This window comes from Penaeus chinensis, chromosome 15 (genome assembly GCF_019202785.1).
Source record: "Penaeus chinensis breed Huanghai No. 1 chromosome 15, ASM1920278v2, whole genome shotgun sequence".
NCBI classification, from domain to species: Eukaryota; Metazoa; Arthropoda; class Malacostraca; order Decapoda; family Penaeidae; genus Penaeus; species Penaeus chinensis.
The window spans coordinates 15,988,398-16,008,397 of record NC_061833.1 but is presented as its reverse complement, the minus strand read 5'-3'; the positions used below and the strand labels follow the sequence as shown (position 1 = coordinate 16,008,397).

General features: G+C 36.7%; 1 protein-coding gene across 1 annotated transcript in view; it reads left to right on the top strand.

Annotated features, from left to right (window-relative positions):
* The window catches only part of LOC125032857 (NEDD4 family-interacting protein 2-like), a 19,364-nt gene extending 2,092 nt beyond the window's left edge, over window positions 1-17,272 (top strand). Inside the window, exons 3-10 of the mRNA XM_047624241.1 lie at window positions 345-437; window positions 667-878; window positions 2,104-2,391; window positions 9,139-9,240; window positions 10,272-10,508; window positions 10,942-11,098; window positions 11,479-11,664; window positions 14,195-17,272. Of these exons, the coding sequence (XP_047480197.1) occupies window positions 345-437; window positions 667-878; window positions 2,104-2,391; window positions 9,139-9,240; window positions 10,272-10,508; window positions 10,942-11,098; window positions 11,479-11,664; window positions 14,195-14,298 (1,379 nt within the window). The 3' untranslated portion in view covers window positions 14,299-17,272. The remainder of the gene's footprint in view (window positions 1-344; window positions 438-666; window positions 879-2,103; window positions 2,392-9,138; window positions 9,241-10,271; window positions 10,509-10,941; window positions 11,099-11,478; window positions 11,665-14,194) is intronic.
* The last annotated feature ends 2,728 nt before the right edge of the window (window positions 17,273-20,000 follow it).

The following is a 20,000-nucleotide window of genomic DNA, read 5'->3' as shown; positions in this document are numbered from 1 at the left end:
GAGGTATTCCCAGACCTCGTAAATTAACGAACATTTCAAGGTTGGGTTGACAAGTTATTGAAAGGACTGTAAATATCGTATCACATCATTCTCGCTTCAATAAAATTGTTCACAACACCAAGGAACGTTGCTTTGAGCGTTTAAAACCATTAGAGTACATAAGCTGTAGGTGTGTAGGTGCCTCCCTAAGTCTGAAGGTAGATGTATATTTCACTTGTCAGTTTCATGATAGACTATGTAGGCTCAGTTCTTTTATGTTGCCACCACGTGATCTTAAACCGTTTAAGTTTTAAGAGAATTATACCTGGATACCCAATGACTGTTAAATTTCTTGTCATGAGAAGCAACACCTCCTCTCAATGCACAGTCATGTCACCCAAGTAAACGCCTTACTCGGCATCAGACTCTTGTCGCTTCTTCCTACACCACGAGTTTCCGTTGTTTTGTCACACGAAATTAATTATAGAGTTAGGTATGCCCGGCCTCGATACTCCAATCTAACACAGTCCAGCTTAAATTGGAAAGCTAAAACTACCATGGAACAGGATTGATCAATTAGCCAATTTAGCACTTTCTCGCGCAGTGCAATTATGCCTCAATCAAATGGGGGGGGGGGGGGGGGAAAAAAAACGTGTTATCAGCGGTCTTCGAGATTATGAGGGTCAGGACATGGTACCCTCTGGCATTATGAAAGTATTGCTGGAACATCAGCTATGGATAAACCTTATAAAGTCTACGATAATGGACTCTCGGAGACAGCAGGTTACATTGGATATCAGTACACTATACACTATGTACAGAATGTAGTTTTGGAGGCCAAATCAGATTCGTATCGACACAGCAAAATTTGCATAATCTCACCCATTATATGCTTTGTTGTACGGAAACAGCATGTTATCGAACAAATAGCACTGTCCATATAACAAGACTTATTGATTATATCACTTTTTTAATAGACACTGGTTTTGTCTTTGATTAGTGATATATATTTTTTCTTACCGAACAGATGATATATGAATAATGAAAGCAAAATAACACAGCCTTACAAGCATATAATACTAATGTCTAACTCTCTCTCTCTCTCTCTGTATATATATATATATATATATATATATATAAAATGCATATACATATACGTTTATGTATGTGTGTGTGTGTGTGTGTGTGTGTGTGTGTGTGTGTGTGTGTGTGTGTGTGTGTGTGTGTGTGTGTGTGTGTGTGTGTGTGTGTGTGTGTGTGTGTGTGTGTGTGTGTGTGTGCGTGTGTGTGGATATGCATGCATCCATGCATATCTATCTATCTATCTATCTATATATATATAAAGAGAGAGAGAGAGAGAGAGAGAGAGAGAGAGAGAGAGAGAGGGAGAGAGAGAGAGAGGGAGAGAGAGAGAGAGAGAGAGAGAGAGAGGGAGAGAGAGAGAGAGAGAGAGCGAGATACATATATATAGCTACAGATAAAAATATAGATATACATATACTGTATAAATGTGTAATATATACATTTATATACATATATACATATGTGTGTGTGTGTGTGTGTGTATGCATATATGAGATAAACATGACCGGGAGAAATAGAGGGAGTCTCTGAACATGAAAAGCTTTTGCATATTCATGAGGACTAGTGTGGACAAATAGGTATAAACAGTTTGCAATATATGATGTATCAATATTGCCGACTTTCATCACAGAAAATGACAACACTCTTCTACTTTTCAACACACATTTTGTTCGGACTGTTTTGCTCCATATTCGGAGGGAAGTTTACTGCGTTACATCCATGTATGACTATCTAATGTTCATGGGTAATATTTAATATAACTTTGGGTAATCAAAAGCTTATGTATGTATCAATACTCCGACATACGTACAAATATACTATCAAGAACTTCCTGATTTATGCCACAACCAAGCCAAGTTGACGCATTCAAACATACAGAAAATACGAATAATTTCGGGAGAAAGAAAACTTTGTTAAAGCAAAGAAAATACTTTAGATGACAAAAACAATTAACAAAAATAACAAAAATTCAAAGCAAGGAATAAATGTAAAAGAATCACCAAAATACCCAAATAATTATACCAAATACACAAAAACAAGAATTCAATTTTACGTGAAATACATACTCCTAAACCAAATGAAAAATACCAAAACACCAAGAAAACACCAAGAAAAATCGAAAGGGCAAATAAAACAAGTAAAAGTTCTCAGAAAGAGGAAATTCCACCGTCGCAATTCTGCCAGAAATCTTCACCAACACACACACCAAGAAATCGACATCAAGGGAAAAACATTACATTGGATGACAGTTTCAGCTCTACATTATTAGCTGATTTTGACCCATTTCCCGGTGGTTGTATCATGCCATCGAGTATACGTTACCAACCAGTGAGTATTGAGGCGAAGACGTAAAGGTAAATGTGTGAGAGGCGATAACTGAACGAAAAATCGGGTAAACAGCTGAGATGAACAAAATGAAGGTCACGGAAGATTATATATCGGTTGTTGACGTAGTGTTTTTAGCGAATTTGAATATCCTTCGAGCTTTAGTTTGTAATTCCGAGATAAGGTATAGATTTATTGTGTTTTTGAAGAGTTTCCGAGGTTAATAGTTACTAAATAGGATGTAAACCGTGCGATAGATCACGGCTGTTGGTCAGCAGTAACGGGATATTTAAATTCTAAGGCATTTGTTTTTCTCGCGTGATATATTGAAGACATTTCTTTATATGCAAACGTTTTTTTTTTTTCCTCCATATTATCATGTGTACAATGTAAAATTTGAATTGCATTTGTTATTCCGAAATCAAAATGCATCTGAGTGATTGTCTATGATGAAAGTGAATGACGTGATGGAGACAGAGAAACATTTTCTGAAAGTTGATTTAGTCTGTTGTGAAGATTGTTACAGTCATGTTTTTCAATTCTATATGGTTGGCACTTTACAAAGAACATAATTTAAACAAGCCTAATATTGTTAATGTAAGTAATTATGTTTCAATATTGACTAGTAAGAACGAGGAATAATGAAAGAACTGTGTCTGCAACTCGCCTTTTTGCACACCTGTGCATCTACCACTGGCTTCCATCATTTCTACACTCTGGGAAAGCTCACACAACTTCATTATGGATATGCTGACACTCTAGTGCTTAAAATGTTCTAGATAAATTATTGGGACGATATGCAGTTAAAGGTAGTGTCTGAGTTGGGTAATGAAACCTCCATGAAATCATAGAATGATACAAACCAAGACAAAGTTCTTCTATGGCAATATATGTGCAAATGCTTCCCAGAAGCTCTATACGTAAAAGAAACTGATCTCCCAATTTTAGCTAAGTCGCGAATCTTATTTATGTTGTGAGGATGAATTTTACACTGACTGTATAACTCATTACGGCAGTTTGCCAAGTAGTTCATGTATTACTATGCGCTTGTCAAAATGGTATTTTGTTAATTATCAGTGTTTGCTTTTCCACATTTATGCTTTCAACTTGTTCTTTTAATGTTAATGTTATTATACTTCCTTTGCATGTTTTAAGATTTATTTATACAGTTCTTTACAATAATCTGTGCATTCCTTGAAAAGCACTGGTGAGAAATGCTATGATATCAGTGTTATGTTGATTCTGGGCTATTCTTAAGACTATAAAAAGGGCAGTGAAGAAAGAATATATATATATATATATATATATATATATATATATATATATATATATATATATATATATATATATATATATATATATTGCATCCAAATATGATGTAAGAGGTCATCAAGTGTCCCAAATGTCAAAAAGTGCGATTACAAATGATTCAGATAATTCACGGAACATAAGGAAATAGACTATCTCACTGTGTAAAGGTATTTGTTTTTCACCCAAGCAAATTATTAGGCTCCTTTATTATATTAGAAGAGCATATTGTGTAAATGGAACACAACACAGGGGTCTAGTCATATATGTTACTACGAGGGTCCATGGGCTAGGCCCATCAGGATCGGAGGGGCAGAGCCCCCTTGAGGGTTCAGTGTTCTTCATGGTATTTTTACACTTTTTTTGTTCTATATTCATTATATTTCAGCCTGTTTTACCTCATAATTTTCCTGATACTTCATACCTTCTGCTATTGGAACTATCAAATCAAGATTGTTGATGGAAATAGTGCACAAGAAACAATGCCTAGAAACAATTAAATCAATGGAGTACATGCAGAAAAACCTCAAAATTGTTTTGAAAGTAAGCCCCTACCCTGTTATCCATATTTATATTGTCCAATAGGGAACCAGACAAAACTCTTTTTCTAGTTGCCTGATGTTTTGGTGCAGTTGTGATCGTGGCATGATATACATGCCCAGAATTCGGTGCATTTCTTCCAGATGTACCAACTTCAACTTATTTTTTTTTTTTTTTTTTTTTATCTCTTTATTAGCAACCTTTTTAGGCTTACTAAACTCAAATGTTACAATTCATCTGTGAAATACAACTGTAAATATAAGCTGTTATAACTAATTGCATAAGCAAACAGATCAATTGCGCCAGTGGATGTGGGTGATAGGAACAAGGTGGTACATACCAGTCAGTATCTGTCCTTGATGTCTTTCCCTAGAACAAGGGCATTGCCTTGATAGAATAATGTGTTACTGGCAACTGAAATATTGCACTTTGTTGTGGTATTCATGAAGTACCCAAATGAATAAAGAGGAAGTTAGCCACAATACATTTAGATTGAATGCCCCAACTTTGGAGCAGAAACGTTATGGAGGAAATACATCTGGTGCAGAAGCCCTAGGCCCATCTTGGCAGACTACCCCCTGTGGTGGAGAATTGTTGTCCTTTGTTGGAGTACTGAAGGTGTGGGAACTATTGTAATCACTTACTGTACAACATTTAGGCATTTATGTAGGCCATCTGTGTCAAACATAAATGTTTGTGTATGTATATTATTTATTTATTTATTTTTTTTGTATTTTTTTTTTACTTTCACCTATATATGGCACATAGTAGATATATCAATAAATTCTAAAATTGCTTTTGGTAATTCTATACATTAGCAATGTATTGGTAGCTAATACTAATGAATTTCAGATCAAGGGGCTGCTTATGTAGTAGGCTATCTAGTTTTAGTAAATGGAAACCATCTGTAGTGATGATCTACCTATAGGCTAAATAGCAGGGGAGGGCATGGATTATCTGCATTATGTTTGATATTGTTTAATATATTTTTTATAAAGTGTGTCAAGTAGTTGTGCAGGTATAATGCACACACACCTATGTCCACATGGTAAAGCACATGGTCACACACATGCACTGCATTAGGAGATCTTAATCAGTAGTTATGTTTGTTCATATGTGAAACAAGTTGTGTGGCACAGTATACAAAACATACATGCTAAATGTAAAATGAGAAGATACATGAGCATAAATAGCCATACTTGTTAGTGGTATAAAGTGCCATTAAAGATAAGGTCACATAGGGACAAGTGCTGTAGAGATAGTTTACTACTGTGTTGAGCTTAGATAAATTTTTGTCAGCAGCATCATCATCTGTGACAGTCATGTCATATCTGTCAACGTTTTATATTTTCTAAAGGAAGTAATCAATTCACTAATATACATTTAAGGGAGTGTAAAGTTTCACTGAAAAATCAAAGAAATACATACGAGGCAAAATAATTTCCCAAATTACTTTTTTGTAAAAAAAAAAAAAAAAAATAATCATGCAATACAGTGTAAATAGCTACATAGAAGGAAATACAAGTAAGAATTGCTGCCTTGGTAAGTGCAATGCCTACTCTTACTCTGCTACAGTGGGTTTACTGACAGTGAATGCCAACATTGCTACTTGGTAATTTGGCATTCAGCAACAAACCCAACCACAGCTCACTGCATTGCTTTGTATCCTTGACCTCTTTGTTACTTTCTTTCCTTCCAGCTTTTTCTTTCTATCAAGTTGTGTGTCTGTTGGATATCATATGAGCTGAAAATACTGGTGAACAGTGCCTTTAGTTATATTGATGGTTGACAAAAATGAAACGGTAATAGAGCTAACTCATAGTAATTAAAAGCTAAAGGAGGATATATATATTGTATAAGGAAAGGAATGAAACAAACTACAGTACTAATTTGCAGATGTAGCCCTTTTACAAGAAAAGTGTTATCGATAAATATTTAGCCATTGAAAAGGAAAGGATTTCTGAAAGAGCTCTGCTGCTATTGTACTAATGAATAATGTAGTTGCCATTGTATGAGGAAAGTTTGCAATACTTCTGTGTATTGATCTGTTGGCCTACAACAGTTTTGGTTCTTGTTGCAGGGGTGGACATGAATTGGGACTTGCCTTGCTGCCTCTATATTTAGAATGGGTGTTGTCCCTTTGCTAGAGAGTGGGACGGCCTAAGGGCTGCGTAGTTTGAATTAACATTTTGATATATGATTTTTAGGTTCATTTTTAAAGGAATAGAACTTACTGTAAAATCTAAAAACTAAGTTTAAGGTTAATGTGCAAAAAGATCCTGAATTTTTTTTAAATTTATATACAAAATATGTATATATATAAAATATGTAATATATATATATTTATATATATATATATATATATATATATATATATAGATAGATAGATAGATAGATAGATATAAATATAGGCACACTTCTGAGAACTATTATTTAACCCAAAATCTCCAGGAAAATGTTTTATTTATATTTAGTATGGGAGAAGTTTGCATAACTTGAGACGTCAAGCATTGATACTGTAGTTCTCTATTTACAAATAAGTATGAGAAGTCTTGTGTTTCTCTTCTCTTTGTCACAGTCACTGCCATTTACTGTTCACTGGTGGGAAGTTGGAGGAGAATTCAGTGTGTAGAGTAGTATATATCAAATTTGATTTGTGTAAAAATGTGTACTGGATATATTGTAATATTGTAAATTGTGCTTGAAGATAGATTTCAAGATTTGCGTTTATGGAATATCCCCCTAATCCCTTTTTTGTTATCATGGAGGGGGGGGGGGGGGCTTAGGAGACAGAGACTAGGGCCCAATGTAAGGGATCACCTCTACCTTGGACCTCAGCCTTTACCTCAACTAATTTTAGCACCCCATCTTCCCCCTGCCCTTGTCCATCTACTGCTTCCATCTCTGCAAGCCTTTTGATTATCAGACCTCACTGGCAAAACCTGACCTCCAAAGCGCTATGAGCTGGTGATTCGGCTAGTACTGAACTCCTGCGCACAAAGCCATTGATCTCCAGAGCGTAGTTTTTTTGTATTTTTTCTTCACCCGTCATCAAGGGGTTAATATTTGTAGTGGATCTGTTTTCATCTCCCCGACTGATTGTCCTGTCTATGCAAGGACTGGTCAGACTGTGAAAATGACCTGCTCACATGCCTTGTTCGACTATGATGCAGTAGCAGTCCAATGCTACGCTATTTCTCCCCGAGGCCAACACAAGTCCTACAAGATTAGCTTCCATAGACATGACCTCTCCCATGAAGTTTATTTTGATAGTATCCTGCCCTTTCCTTGTCAGTGTCAGAAATGTTAGTGTTTTAGCCACCCAGCCAACTACTGTCGCTTCACAGTCCACAGCCTGCTGTGTACCCAACCTGGTCAAGACCGTTCAAATTGTTCTGCTCAGTCATGCTTATGTGCCAATTGTCGTGGCTCCCATAATATTCTGTAGGAGCTGCCCTCCTCACTCTCCTGTGAGGGTGGACAAGCAGCACCCCAGTGAGGTTTTTCTTTCTACCTATTCCAAAACTGTACTTTGCTCTGCCCCCTTCCCCATCTTCTCAAGAAGTCTTATCATCTACCCCAGTCTATCATTCCTTCACCCCGAACTCTCCTGTTTCTACTGCCTCTCTCCCCCATTTAAATTCCTTTTCCAGTCTAAATCCAGATACTCCAGTCTCTACCACTTCCCGGTGCCTACCCCTCCTCCTCCTCACTCTACCTGTTGCACCAGTCTAAACATTCCACCCCATCTTTTCCTACCACATCCTCTCTTACATCCATCTCTCCATCTGCTCCTTGGACATCTATTCCCTCTTCTCCTCCACATAAGAAAACCTTTGTTTCCCAGACCTCCCCACCCAACTCCCCTCCAGAAACTCTTGAAGACACTCCAGAACTTCCTAAACATTACTCAAGAGAATGCTCCACTCCCTCATCTACCCTCTAATCTATTTATTCCTATTCGCTCTACATTCAAGGTATTTGCTGATATTCATCTTCCTCTTCCTCAAATTCCCCCCTGCCTCTATTCCTCTCACTCTCCCAAAAAACACCCCATCCTCTCCTCCTCCGTGTGCATCACTATTCCCTAATTCTTCCCCATTATCCATCTCGCCTGGATGTTCACGTGACTCCCTTATGTCACAACGTCCTTCTCTGGATCCCTCCTGTCCTAACATTTTTCCCAATACTTCACCACCTTCCCCTGTTCCCTTATCTCATTCTCTGGATTCTTCTACTTCTACTACTGTTTCTATCTGTATTACCCTTCGATTGTTTCATAATGGATCTTTTGTGGTTTTCCTCGTACAGTGTTACTCTACCTTCCTCAGACACACTCTCCATTTGATGTGATCACCCTATGCCTTTAACCCCTTCTCATTTTATAAATTCCTCTCATATTCCAATTGCACCCCCTCTGTTCCCTTTTCACTATCATTCTATCCTACAGTGTTCTACAACCTTTGACATCTAACATCTTATCCCAGTCATTAACTCATTTCCACCCTTTTCACCACAATACTTTACCATAGTGCTATATGACCTTTGATATCTAGCACATTTATTTCTTCTAACCATTAACCATTTAATGGAGCAGGATTTTCCAGAATTATTGCTGCTTCTAGAATTTGGATGCTTTCAGGGGGCAATAAGCTTTGCATTTAACACATCTAATTATTTTCCTTTTATTTGTTTATTATATTACATGTCATGATCATGACTAGTAAACCAGAAAGTGTAAAAATGTGCAGTGTCTTTTTATAGTATGTCTTTGAAAGAAGAGTTGATGGTTATGGGTTTACCAAACCATACTTTAGAAATTTCCGTTTGAATTTACATTAGCCACTCATGATATGAATAGATAATGACAAATCAGACTTCAGTTTGTCTCTGGAATTTCAGGTGCCATTATCAGAGGAGGATAGTGAAAGTATGTCTGGAGCCACTCCCAACCCCAGGCAGGAGGAGGCAGCTGCACTGAGTGCTGCTCCACCGCCGTACAGTGTATGTATCGTTCATGAAAATTATTTTGAATGCATGGAATTTTTGAATGGAGTAAAGAAAAGGGAAAGGAATAATCTACCACGATAAGGTATGTCAACAAGAAATTGTCTTTATTAAGATACAAGCCAGTGATGTCTCTATCAGTTAGAATGTCTCTTTGCTTCCTTGCACAAGGATGGAGATTGATAGATAACTTTAAAACATTTAGAGCCTTGTATACAAACTGGCAGTGTATAATAGTCATCTAGTTATTCTTGCTGTTTAAGTTTCGGTTTTAGATGAAGCTGTTACTGAAAACTAGTTTGTCTTGGTCTGTTTTTTAGGCAATTGTTACAACCTAATATGATTAGAATGGGTCGTTTTCCACATTTTTCAAGGATTGCAGAAATTCTGTGTGAGTATTCTGTCTATCCTATTAACTCAATGCTGACGGGCCATGCCTATCAGCGTTATAACAAACTGCTTGGTCTGTGGGGTACACTTGTACGCACAGCGACACGCCAGAGCGCTTGGAGTGGGGCGTTCTGCTTTATGTAGTGGACTCCTGCATCCAGTGTCTTGCCCATTGCCAGAAATCTCCAGGGTTTAAAATTCTCAGGGATTTTTTTACCCGTCAGCATTGGATTCTTTCTGGGTTACCAACAAAGGGAGTGGATTGTAGCTTGAAGCAAGAGTTCTTACATTCCTCCAACCTTGTATATAGGAATGATCAATTTTAGGGAATCATTAAAGTATTGAAGGCAAATTCAAGTAATGGTAATTGAATTGAGTTTGATAATTTCAAAAATTATTTTTAGTTATAATAATAAGTTCTGCAGAAGTTGAATATTGTGTGTATCTCATGGAAATAATCTAAAGAAATTGACCAAATATCAGCCATCAACATGTTTACAAAATAGATAAATCAACATTTTAGATTGAGATGTATGCCAGAAGGTAAGACTGAATATTCCCTCTTGATAATATGAGAAAAGGGTTGTAGTTTTGACATTGTTTTCTCATAGAATAATAAATTCCCTCCATTGCCCCAGGTTGAAGACTCGAACGATGGGGCCACATCTTCGACCCCCCCAGAAATAACGCCCCCAAAGCCAGATATGTATGCTCCCCCCCCTTACGAGGAGTGCGATGGCGACGAAGACTTCACCAACTCCATGACAGCTCCCTTGACCAGCGAGTCAAGTGAAGTGCAGCCACCCAGTTATGAGGAGGTCCAGCGACTTAAGGCCATGGAAGCAGCTGAGGATTTCCCCCCACCTCATTGTCAGGTGAGTATGTCGTGAAGGGTTCTGAATTGTGTGATGCAAAGGAGGTGGGCTGCCATTTGTTGGGGGGGGGGGGGGGGAGTGTTGTTGCCAAGGATTTAGTTGTAGTGTTGGGGTGGAAGGGAACATCTTGTGTGTTTTGTATGGGGTTTAGTAAAATGTATTTGGTTACAGTGATTAGTGATTTGTCTACTTAATATTCTGGGTTTATTTATCACTATAATTATTATTATTACTGTTATTATGTATTTTACATATATATATATATATATATATATATATATATTATATAATTTCTGCATAGTTACTGGGCCAAGTTTACTTAAAATGTAGAGTGAAAATATAATTCTTATGAGATTACCTGCAAAGTTAAAAAATAAAGTGTTAGGATATTATGTCTTTCTAAGAAATAAATGCGAACTTCATATTTTTGCAGGGAGGAGCGGCCTTGGGTGGGCCAGGGGGTGGCAGCAGTGGCAGTGGCATGCGGGTATTCCGCATCTCCTCCCTCGGGGGACTGGATCCAGAGACAGCAGAGATTGCTGAGGAGCAGCTTCTTGGGACAGATTTCATGTTCTTTGTAGCCTTTGCAGGTTAGTGCTTGTTTCATTTTTTTTTTGGTGTTTGATATTATTTTAGTATATTCTTTTTGTATTCTTTGTATCCTTTTTCTTGTTTTTCTTTTTCTATGATATTACTTTTTCTTTCTCCTTATTAGACAATTTAATTTTCCTTATTTCTTATCCTTCTCTTTCCCCATTCTGACTAATTGTGTTCTCTTTTCCCTTTCAGTCATGTGCTCTTATATTTACTTGCATTTTTTTTTTTTTTTTTTTTTTTGCTCTGCATTTGACTCTTATGTTTGAGTAATATTTTAAAAGTCTGACCAGTCACATTTAACAATAAATAAAAAAGTATTACCTCTATTAAAATAAAATAAAAATCCCTCGCTTGTTTATCTCATTCATTTCAGCTGCTTTTGTGTTCAACTGGGTGGGCTTCGTACTTCTCTTGTGTTTCTGTCATACTGTTGCTGGTCGCACTGGGGCACTAGCTGGCTTTGGGCTGTCCCTGGCCAAGTGGGCAGTGATTGTACGACACTCGACAGACCTGGTAGCAGACTCCAACACCTGGCTCCTGTGGCTGATCATGGCCCTGGGTAAGTTCATCAATTACTTGCTGGTTTTCTTGTTCATTATTGGAAATAGCACAGGTTGGATTTTATTAAGTCAGTCCATTTCATTTGATAATATGGTTAGAAATACAGGAATGTCCTTTCAGTTACCTGTATGTGAATGAAAAACAAATGACTGTCTATTATAGAGAAGGAAAATTTGTTGTATATGATATTATACAACAAACATTGGAGAGTAAATATGTGGGAAGTCAGTATTATGGGGAACAGGTCATCAGGGGATAATTCTTTCAAATTTGCATGATTATTATTGCATCTCTATTGTTACATTTCACAAAGAGTAATATATGATTAAAAGCGCTGCCATCATGAGGCCCAAAATGTGGCTTAACTGAGCGGCCACTCTGACTGATGTGTGGCTAGTAGGACAGTCACATGTAAACACGTGTGGTCATAAGTGTTCATGCCTCTCCTTTGCAGTGTTATTTTCTCTTTATCTACATTTTTTGTCATTTTCCAATGACAAAAACACATTTGTAATTTGATATACTGTATTTGTAATTTGATATACTTTATCCAGATAGTAATAGACTGCACATATCCATATCATTTCTCTAGGTAGGTCATAACATTTTATTATTTTTGTCATTTTAATTTTTTTTTTGTAATATTAAATTTTGTATAGCACATCCTGTGCCGGCAATTACTCAGGATCCTGCGTATGGAAATAGTGTCCTCCCTGGAACCAGCTCTCCTCCAGTCATGACTTGTGGATAGTACATTCCACACTTGTTTATCAATGGAAATAATACAACAGCCCCTTCCTGAACTCCAGATGAGTCTAATTGTCCTCCAGGAGCTGTGTGTACTTGTGTTGAGGCATTTCTGACACCCTGGCCTTTAGGCAAAATGCTTATGACAGCAAATTCATATCACCCTGGCCCACAGCCACATTTTCCCACGACAACATGTTCATGTCACCTGCCCCTGAAGCCAGAATTTTCATGTCATAATGGTCATGTCATCCTAATCATAAGGCTTAATTGTATTTCTTGTTCCTTTTCACATTCACTTTCAGTATTGTTTTAGCTTTTGCTGCATTGTAAACTCATTAATAATCAAGATAGGAATTCAAAGGATAGTTTTGTATGCTGCACATAATGAGTTTTTATTTTACTACTGATAACATGACACATTAGCCTTTCAACTATTAACCCCATGGATCTTGGTGACCTAACCATCACATTATGAAAAAATCCGGCTTTAGGGGCGGGTGACATGAACATGCCATCATCTGGCTGTATGCCGAGTGACGCAAACTTGACGTCATGAGTGTTTTGCCTGAAGGCTGGGGTGATTGAAAAGACTCGCCACAAGAGCACAAAGCTATCAATAAGTTTATTTTACTCAGTGATTTTGCATTATTCCCATTGATGTATGAGTTGAATGTAATGTCCGCTAGTGGTGAGTGGAAGAATGCCAGCTCCATGGAGGATGCCATTTCCGTGCTCAACATCGTATTCCTGGTGCAGTGAGTATTGACGCAGGTTGTATCACAGAAAATTGAATATTACGTAGAAAATTTTAAAATGATGCAAATAACATGGTGTTCAATAGTTTTATTTTTCTTACACTGAGTTGTAGACTACCTAGAGAGATGATTGGAATCTGTGCAAAGAAAAGATCTATTACCATCTGGATAATGTAAATCAAATGGCAATTATGGACCATGGAAAATGGTCAAAAAGCTAAAAACGCTTCTGCGTAAAAAGTGTAAATAACTTTGCAAATAGGAGGCAGTCTTGTCACTGCGCACAGATATTCATGTGAGCCCATCCTACATGCAGCCACCCGGCAGAGCACCTGCTCATGTAAGCCTAATGCCTGGATTTTTGGTGATTTGATTGCTGTGACGCAACCGAATCCAGTGAGTTAACCTGATGCTGCCAGGGATGGCATGTATGGACCTGCCATGCCTACTGTTTATTAATTGTCTTTACACATAGTACTTACCCACAAACATGTCAATTAGTAGTACTACATATCTTGCCTGTTAACCCTTTTCCTTGATTTTCAGAAATATTCTCTTTTGCTTATGTTGCTGTTAGTAATGTTAACGACATTACAGTAATTATAATGTCTATAATGAAAATAAAAACATTGATATTGATGGAATTAGTAAAAGACATTTTTCCCACAAACTCAGTGAAAGGTTAAATCAGGTGAGGTAAGGTGGTCTACTATTTGCCTCTTTGTTGGCTGAGAACTTTTGGAGCCACCTATGTGTAGAGACATTTCACAAAAGAAAACTAAAATGAACAACATGTTTTCTTGATGGCAGTAGCTTAAATAACCATGAGATGTTTTAATTACCAACTGATGCCATATGGTAAGGGCATCAGAATGAAATAAATTAAAATCTCAACATTTGCAGGCAAGTTGGATTCAGATTCTATCATCTGTTTAGTATTTTCTCAGAAATGACACTTCACTTTTAAATATATAGAGTACACCTTTTGTGACCAAGATTTCTTACTCTAAACATTAACCGCAGGAATGTTGATCTGTATGCGAGCCATCCTGCAGTACATCCACGCCAAGCGGGAGTGGCACCAGGTTCCCCACAACTCTCGTCATCGTTTCTTCCTCTTCTACTGAAACAAAGTGTAACATTGAATGGCCGATATCACCTCTTTCTTCGAGTAGTCCGGCACTTCCCTTCAGATTTTGTATGGTGGCAAGAAATTATTGGTAGTAATGCTGCTGCACCATGGATTTTCTTTCTGTCTCTTCCCTAAATTCATGAGGCCTCTTGCTCTGCATAAAAGAGGTGATATTGGTGTCTGTTGCCATGACATCTGCAAGGTGAAACAAGGAAGTGAAACTGGTTGAGCTTTATTTAGTAGATTACAAGTAAGATGATCAGTGGGTTGCCGAGTGTCGCTGTGGGACATTTTAGCAATACTTGTCATTATTTTTTTATTCAGCACGAGATAATTGCGTTTCAAACTTGTCCACAGTGGGATTTGTACTTGGTTTATTTCATTGTTGCAAAATATATTTTATTAGACTAGACATTGAAGATCTTTATAATTTTGGTAAAGTCTTTCAGTTAGGCAGATATGAATTATTTTAATATATATATATATATGGTATTGATAATTAAGCTATATGAAATGGATCCAGTATTTCCCAATATTAACAGTTTCAGTAGGTAACAGGTATTGGATTCCTAAGATTAAAAGCTAAGAATTTAAAGACTATTCATTATATATTTATTCATATATTCATATATATATTCATATATATCTACCTATCAGTTTAGATACTCTCCAACTCATGACATGGTCTGCAATCACTTTGTAGCCAGTTGATTCTTAGTGCAATGCATTCTGTGCCTCTACTGTTACTGTTTTTAATGAGTCAGTAACCAACTAGGTACATATTAAAGGATCCTATATAATGTCAATAAGGAAAACAGGTGTGTATTATAAGTCATCTTGTTAATATTACGACATGTGAGTACAACAAATCTTTGTGTCATAGGAAGAGGAAAAAGCTGCTGACAGAACGAAAATAACATGCATTAAAGTGCAACAGCATTAAAAGATTAAAAAAGAAAAAAAAAAAGATGGAAATGATAAAAAATTAAGAAAAAGAAAGACCTTGAGAGTAGTGTATAGTTTTATCTCTAGACTCTGGTGCAGTTTAGTCTTTTATGAGCCAGTGCATCAAGACAGGAAGGTAAAGGAAAAAAAAAAAAGTTTTTCAATTTACTTTTGAGCCTGCATTTCAAACTGAGAAGCTACAGATTTCTGCATTCAGTTTGTATAATTTTTCATGAACCTTGGTTTTAGCATATAAAGTAGAAGGATTTTTTTTTTCTATACTATGAAACTGATTTTTAATTTTGTTGTATTATTGTGTATCTTGTCATTAGTGGTTATTACTGTTTTCCAATTAGCAAATACCACTTACAAATAATTAATTTGATTATTATTCCATTTCATTGTGTTCATTGCTTTATTATTACTTTTATCATATCAACTCTTGGCATTTCATTCGTAAAATGCTGTGAGCCGAATCACGAGTATTTATGCACAGCCTTCTTTATGGTATATCTTGTGAACATCACTTTGAATTTCAGCATCACTTTTTCTTCAGTATTGTTATGCTTTAAAATTTTATCTTTTTAAGATCAAAGTTCATTGGAATGCTAAACTAACCTTTAGCATGTTTGGTAGTATGGTAGTTTTATGAGACATTATACAGTTTATTGAAAAGGTTACCCCTTAGTGCATGAACATAATCTTGGCAAATATATGTGAACTAGAAAATATACCAGTCCACAGAGTTTTTATTTTATTTTTCACTATTAAAAAAATCTTAATTAAACTTTCCAACTCCAAATACATGATAACCTTTCTCTTCCCTATTTTCAAAGACAAATTATAGTTAATTGACAAAGAAAGAGTATTGTACTAGCATCTTGACAGAGGCAGCAGTTATTGTTTTGGGTGGTGCTCTTTGTGTGTGAAATGTAGAGGACATTCTCTCTTGCACATTTACAGCTGACATTGTACTGCTTGTTGTCTAGTTAGAGGTCAACGTGAAGCTTCTATGGCCCACTAATATGGTCTGTTACATGCAAGGTTGTAACGAAATTTCATTTAATTAATTTGTTTTTTATCATCTGAAATTTGATCTTTTGATCATAGAATGTTCCCTCTTGCCTTTTGGGTTGGAGGATAAAACGTTCCTCAAGTGGACACTTGCTTGTAAATATTAGCATGCCGCCCAGCCATCCACTTTCACTGGATGAAGGATATATATGTATATGTATTTATGTGTGTATAAATATATATATATATGTTCACATGAATAATAAATATCACACATATCTCACCATTTCATATATAAAGTAGAGGCATCTAGTCAGCCGGTATTGTATGATTATATAATTGCTAGTAATCAGGAAAAATGATGTGGTTTTTACAGATTTACTTTTGTTATTAAACATAAGCTTGTTCCTCCATTCCATTGGTTAAGATTGTCATGAATGGTAGATGTAGCAGTAAGGATTGTTGGATACAGTCATTAACAGAAATAGAAAGAGAAAACATTATTTAACTGATAAGGAACCATACATACTGAATAGGAAAAAAGGCACCGATTCTTTTCCCTTCCTTTTTTTCTGTGTGACTGAAACATATGTAAGAATGAGAGCTATAGAACAACAAAAAAATGCTGAATTTATTTATGTATAAAACTGCTTTTCTCCCTGTTCACATAGATGTAAATGATGTCTCATCGGAAGTTATTGGAGCAGATTTTTTTAGTCGTATGAATGGTTTTATTTTAACTTAGTGGCACTGGTGTTGATTATACTGCATTGACAATTAAGATATGTAAAATTGAAACAATATATATAGTATTAATCCGATTGAATGCATATAATTTTTCACGAAACACTTTTTGGTGACAAGGGGATTTTGGGTTTATCATAGATGTTTTTAGTTGTGCAGTGCATGTAATCAATGTTAAAAAGAGTTTATGACAGGGAATCAATGTTTCTTTTAAATGTGATGATGCGTATATGTACGCAAATAAAAACAAAAGTTTCACCAAAGAATTGGCCTTTGTTTTTACCCAGGCTATGAATAATTATTTTTTTTATTTATTTATCTTTTTACCATCTCATGGTTATGATGGACTTGAATTATTGGAATTGTCTAATTTGAAAACAAATTGGTATAAAAAGTCTTAAAGCCAACACCTTTAGAATCTTTGATACTCTGACTTTTTTCACTTCTTTGCTTGCTTAGCATCAGTAATTCGGTAAGAAACAGACATCAAGGTCTCATAAACTTAACATGGTATGAATTCTGTGAAGCTTTAGACAGAGGTGAATGGAAAACTGGACTTTTCTTATTGCTTGATACCCCCCACCCCCCATCATATGACATGGGGAGGGGTCTGGAAACCACTTCTTGAGATGTGAGAGGATAGAAGACTGGTTTTGTGATAGTCCTAAGAGAGAGGCTTACCATGACCAACAATAACTTTTGTACTCTTATTAGGGTACAAAAGCAATACCTAGCCCACTGTGACTTGCCTTTCCCGGTTCTCCAATCCCTGGCTCTCCTTTTACCTGACTGAATAAAGCTACTACAACCCCCTACTCGACACCTGTTGTCTGCTTAGTCCATTTAAAATCACCAAGCCAGGTCATTCATTACCCAACCTCCAGCAAACATCCCTTCCACTCTCAGAACATCCACTTTATTTCATTATCCTCCAAATATTCTTTTTAGTCCAGCTAAATAGGATTGATATTTTTTTTTTTTTTTTGACGACACTTCCAAAGATCTCTCTTAAAAACAAGAAGGCAAAGTTTCCTTCCGATCGTACACGTCTTGTCATATATGAATCCCAAGCTTATGCATTACCTACCTTGTCTGACTTCGCTAGCAAACCTATTCCTGCCCAGCCCCACTCCTCCCTTAATACCCCCCCCCCCCCTTCCCGGCTGATTGCCCCCGGTCTACGATAAGGATTGGTAAAACTGTGAAAACGACCTACTTGTCTGCCTCGTTGACTATGATGCAGTATCAGAACAGTGCTACAGTATTCCCCCAGAGGCCGCCGAAAGTCTTATACCAATATTGCCACGACACATGACTTCCCCCATGAAATATAATATTTCCACTGCCTATTCTTTCTTTCGTCCAGTCAAATTATTTTGCCATTTTAAATCCAGACACTCCAGTTTCTACTCTACTTCGCTGTACCCATCGCATCAGACAATATAAATGTTCCACCCCCACTCCTACTGCATCCTCTTCTACATTTCTCAGACCTCTCCAATCAACTCCCTTTCAGAAACTCTTGATGACATTCAAAACTTTCTAATCATGACCCCAAAAAACAAGCCTATCTCTCATCCATCCTCTAAATCTCCCATTCCCTCTCCACGCGAAATGACTGCCTACATCCACCCTCCTCCCTCCCAAAACATCCCATTCCCCCTGCTTCCTTCCCAGTTATCCCTTCCGCTCCCTGTATACACACGTGACTCCTCACCTCCTGATACTTCCACCTGATACCTTATCTTATACCCTAATCCTTCCCCTCCTACTTTTTTTTTCTTTTTTTTTTTTACCCTTATCACATTGATTGTTTCCTAATCACTCTTCTACACTGAAATATTCGCAGTTTCTGTTCTCACTGACCTGTCTCTCCCATTTGATATAATCGCCCCCTAACCCTTCCCCCTTTTCCCTTTTTACTAATCCCTGCCTTGCCCCAATTACACACCCTCTTTACCCTTACCCTTCTTTACCCCCTTCTATACTATTACAATCCTAAGACGCTGTACGACTTTTGACGTGCAGCACATCTATTCATGAACTTCTCAATCTCCTCTTTACTCTTTCACTACTTTACTCTCCTATAGTGCCATATGGCTTTTGATCTCTAGCTCGTTTATTTGTTTTTTATTATATTTTTTTAACCATTAACCTTTAACCACTTTTGCAAATTTGCAGTTTTTTTATGTAAAGTTTGTTAAGGATGATTAATGAGGTGTTTCAGTTTTAGTTAATATATCAGAAAGAAAACGTTCTCTTTTCTCTTAAAATACACAAAAAAATTATTTTAATTGACAAGGAAATTTGAAAAAAGGGATTGTTCTATGAAGTGGACAATGATAAGTAAATGATAATTGATTTTAGATTGCAGTACTATATTAAGATATAAATATTTAACAGAATAAGGGTTCAGAATTCTTGAAGAAATTGTATAAATCACAACCGATACAACAAGAATTCAGCCAAATCCACAATAACACACGCATTCCAACAAGATGTACTGGTAACACGTCATTCAACTGCCGCATTGCTGTGCGACTTTTGACATGTAGCACATTTAATCAACTTAACTCACCCCCCCCCCCCCGCACACTCACATACATTCACACACTATCTTTACCCTTTTCACCATTACACCTCTCTATGGTATATGACCTTTGATGGCTAGTACATTTACTTTGTAACCACTGACGATTCCACAGTTGCTATACAGGAACAGTGTAAAATCAGTGGTCCTTGCTCATTTTATTCCTGGTCTCGAGAACACTTTTATAACTTCTACATCAGACTTTTAATTCAGTTTGCTGCTTTATTTAAGGAAATAATTTCGCGTAACTGTGCCTAATATCAGTTACTCCTTCGAGACATCTACTTTGCTAGTTTAATGCACACCAACTTTATTTATCCTATGTAATTTGCCTTCTACTCCTCCTCCTCACCACCAGTATCATAATATATAATTAGTAATAATAATAACCTTGCTCACGGCCA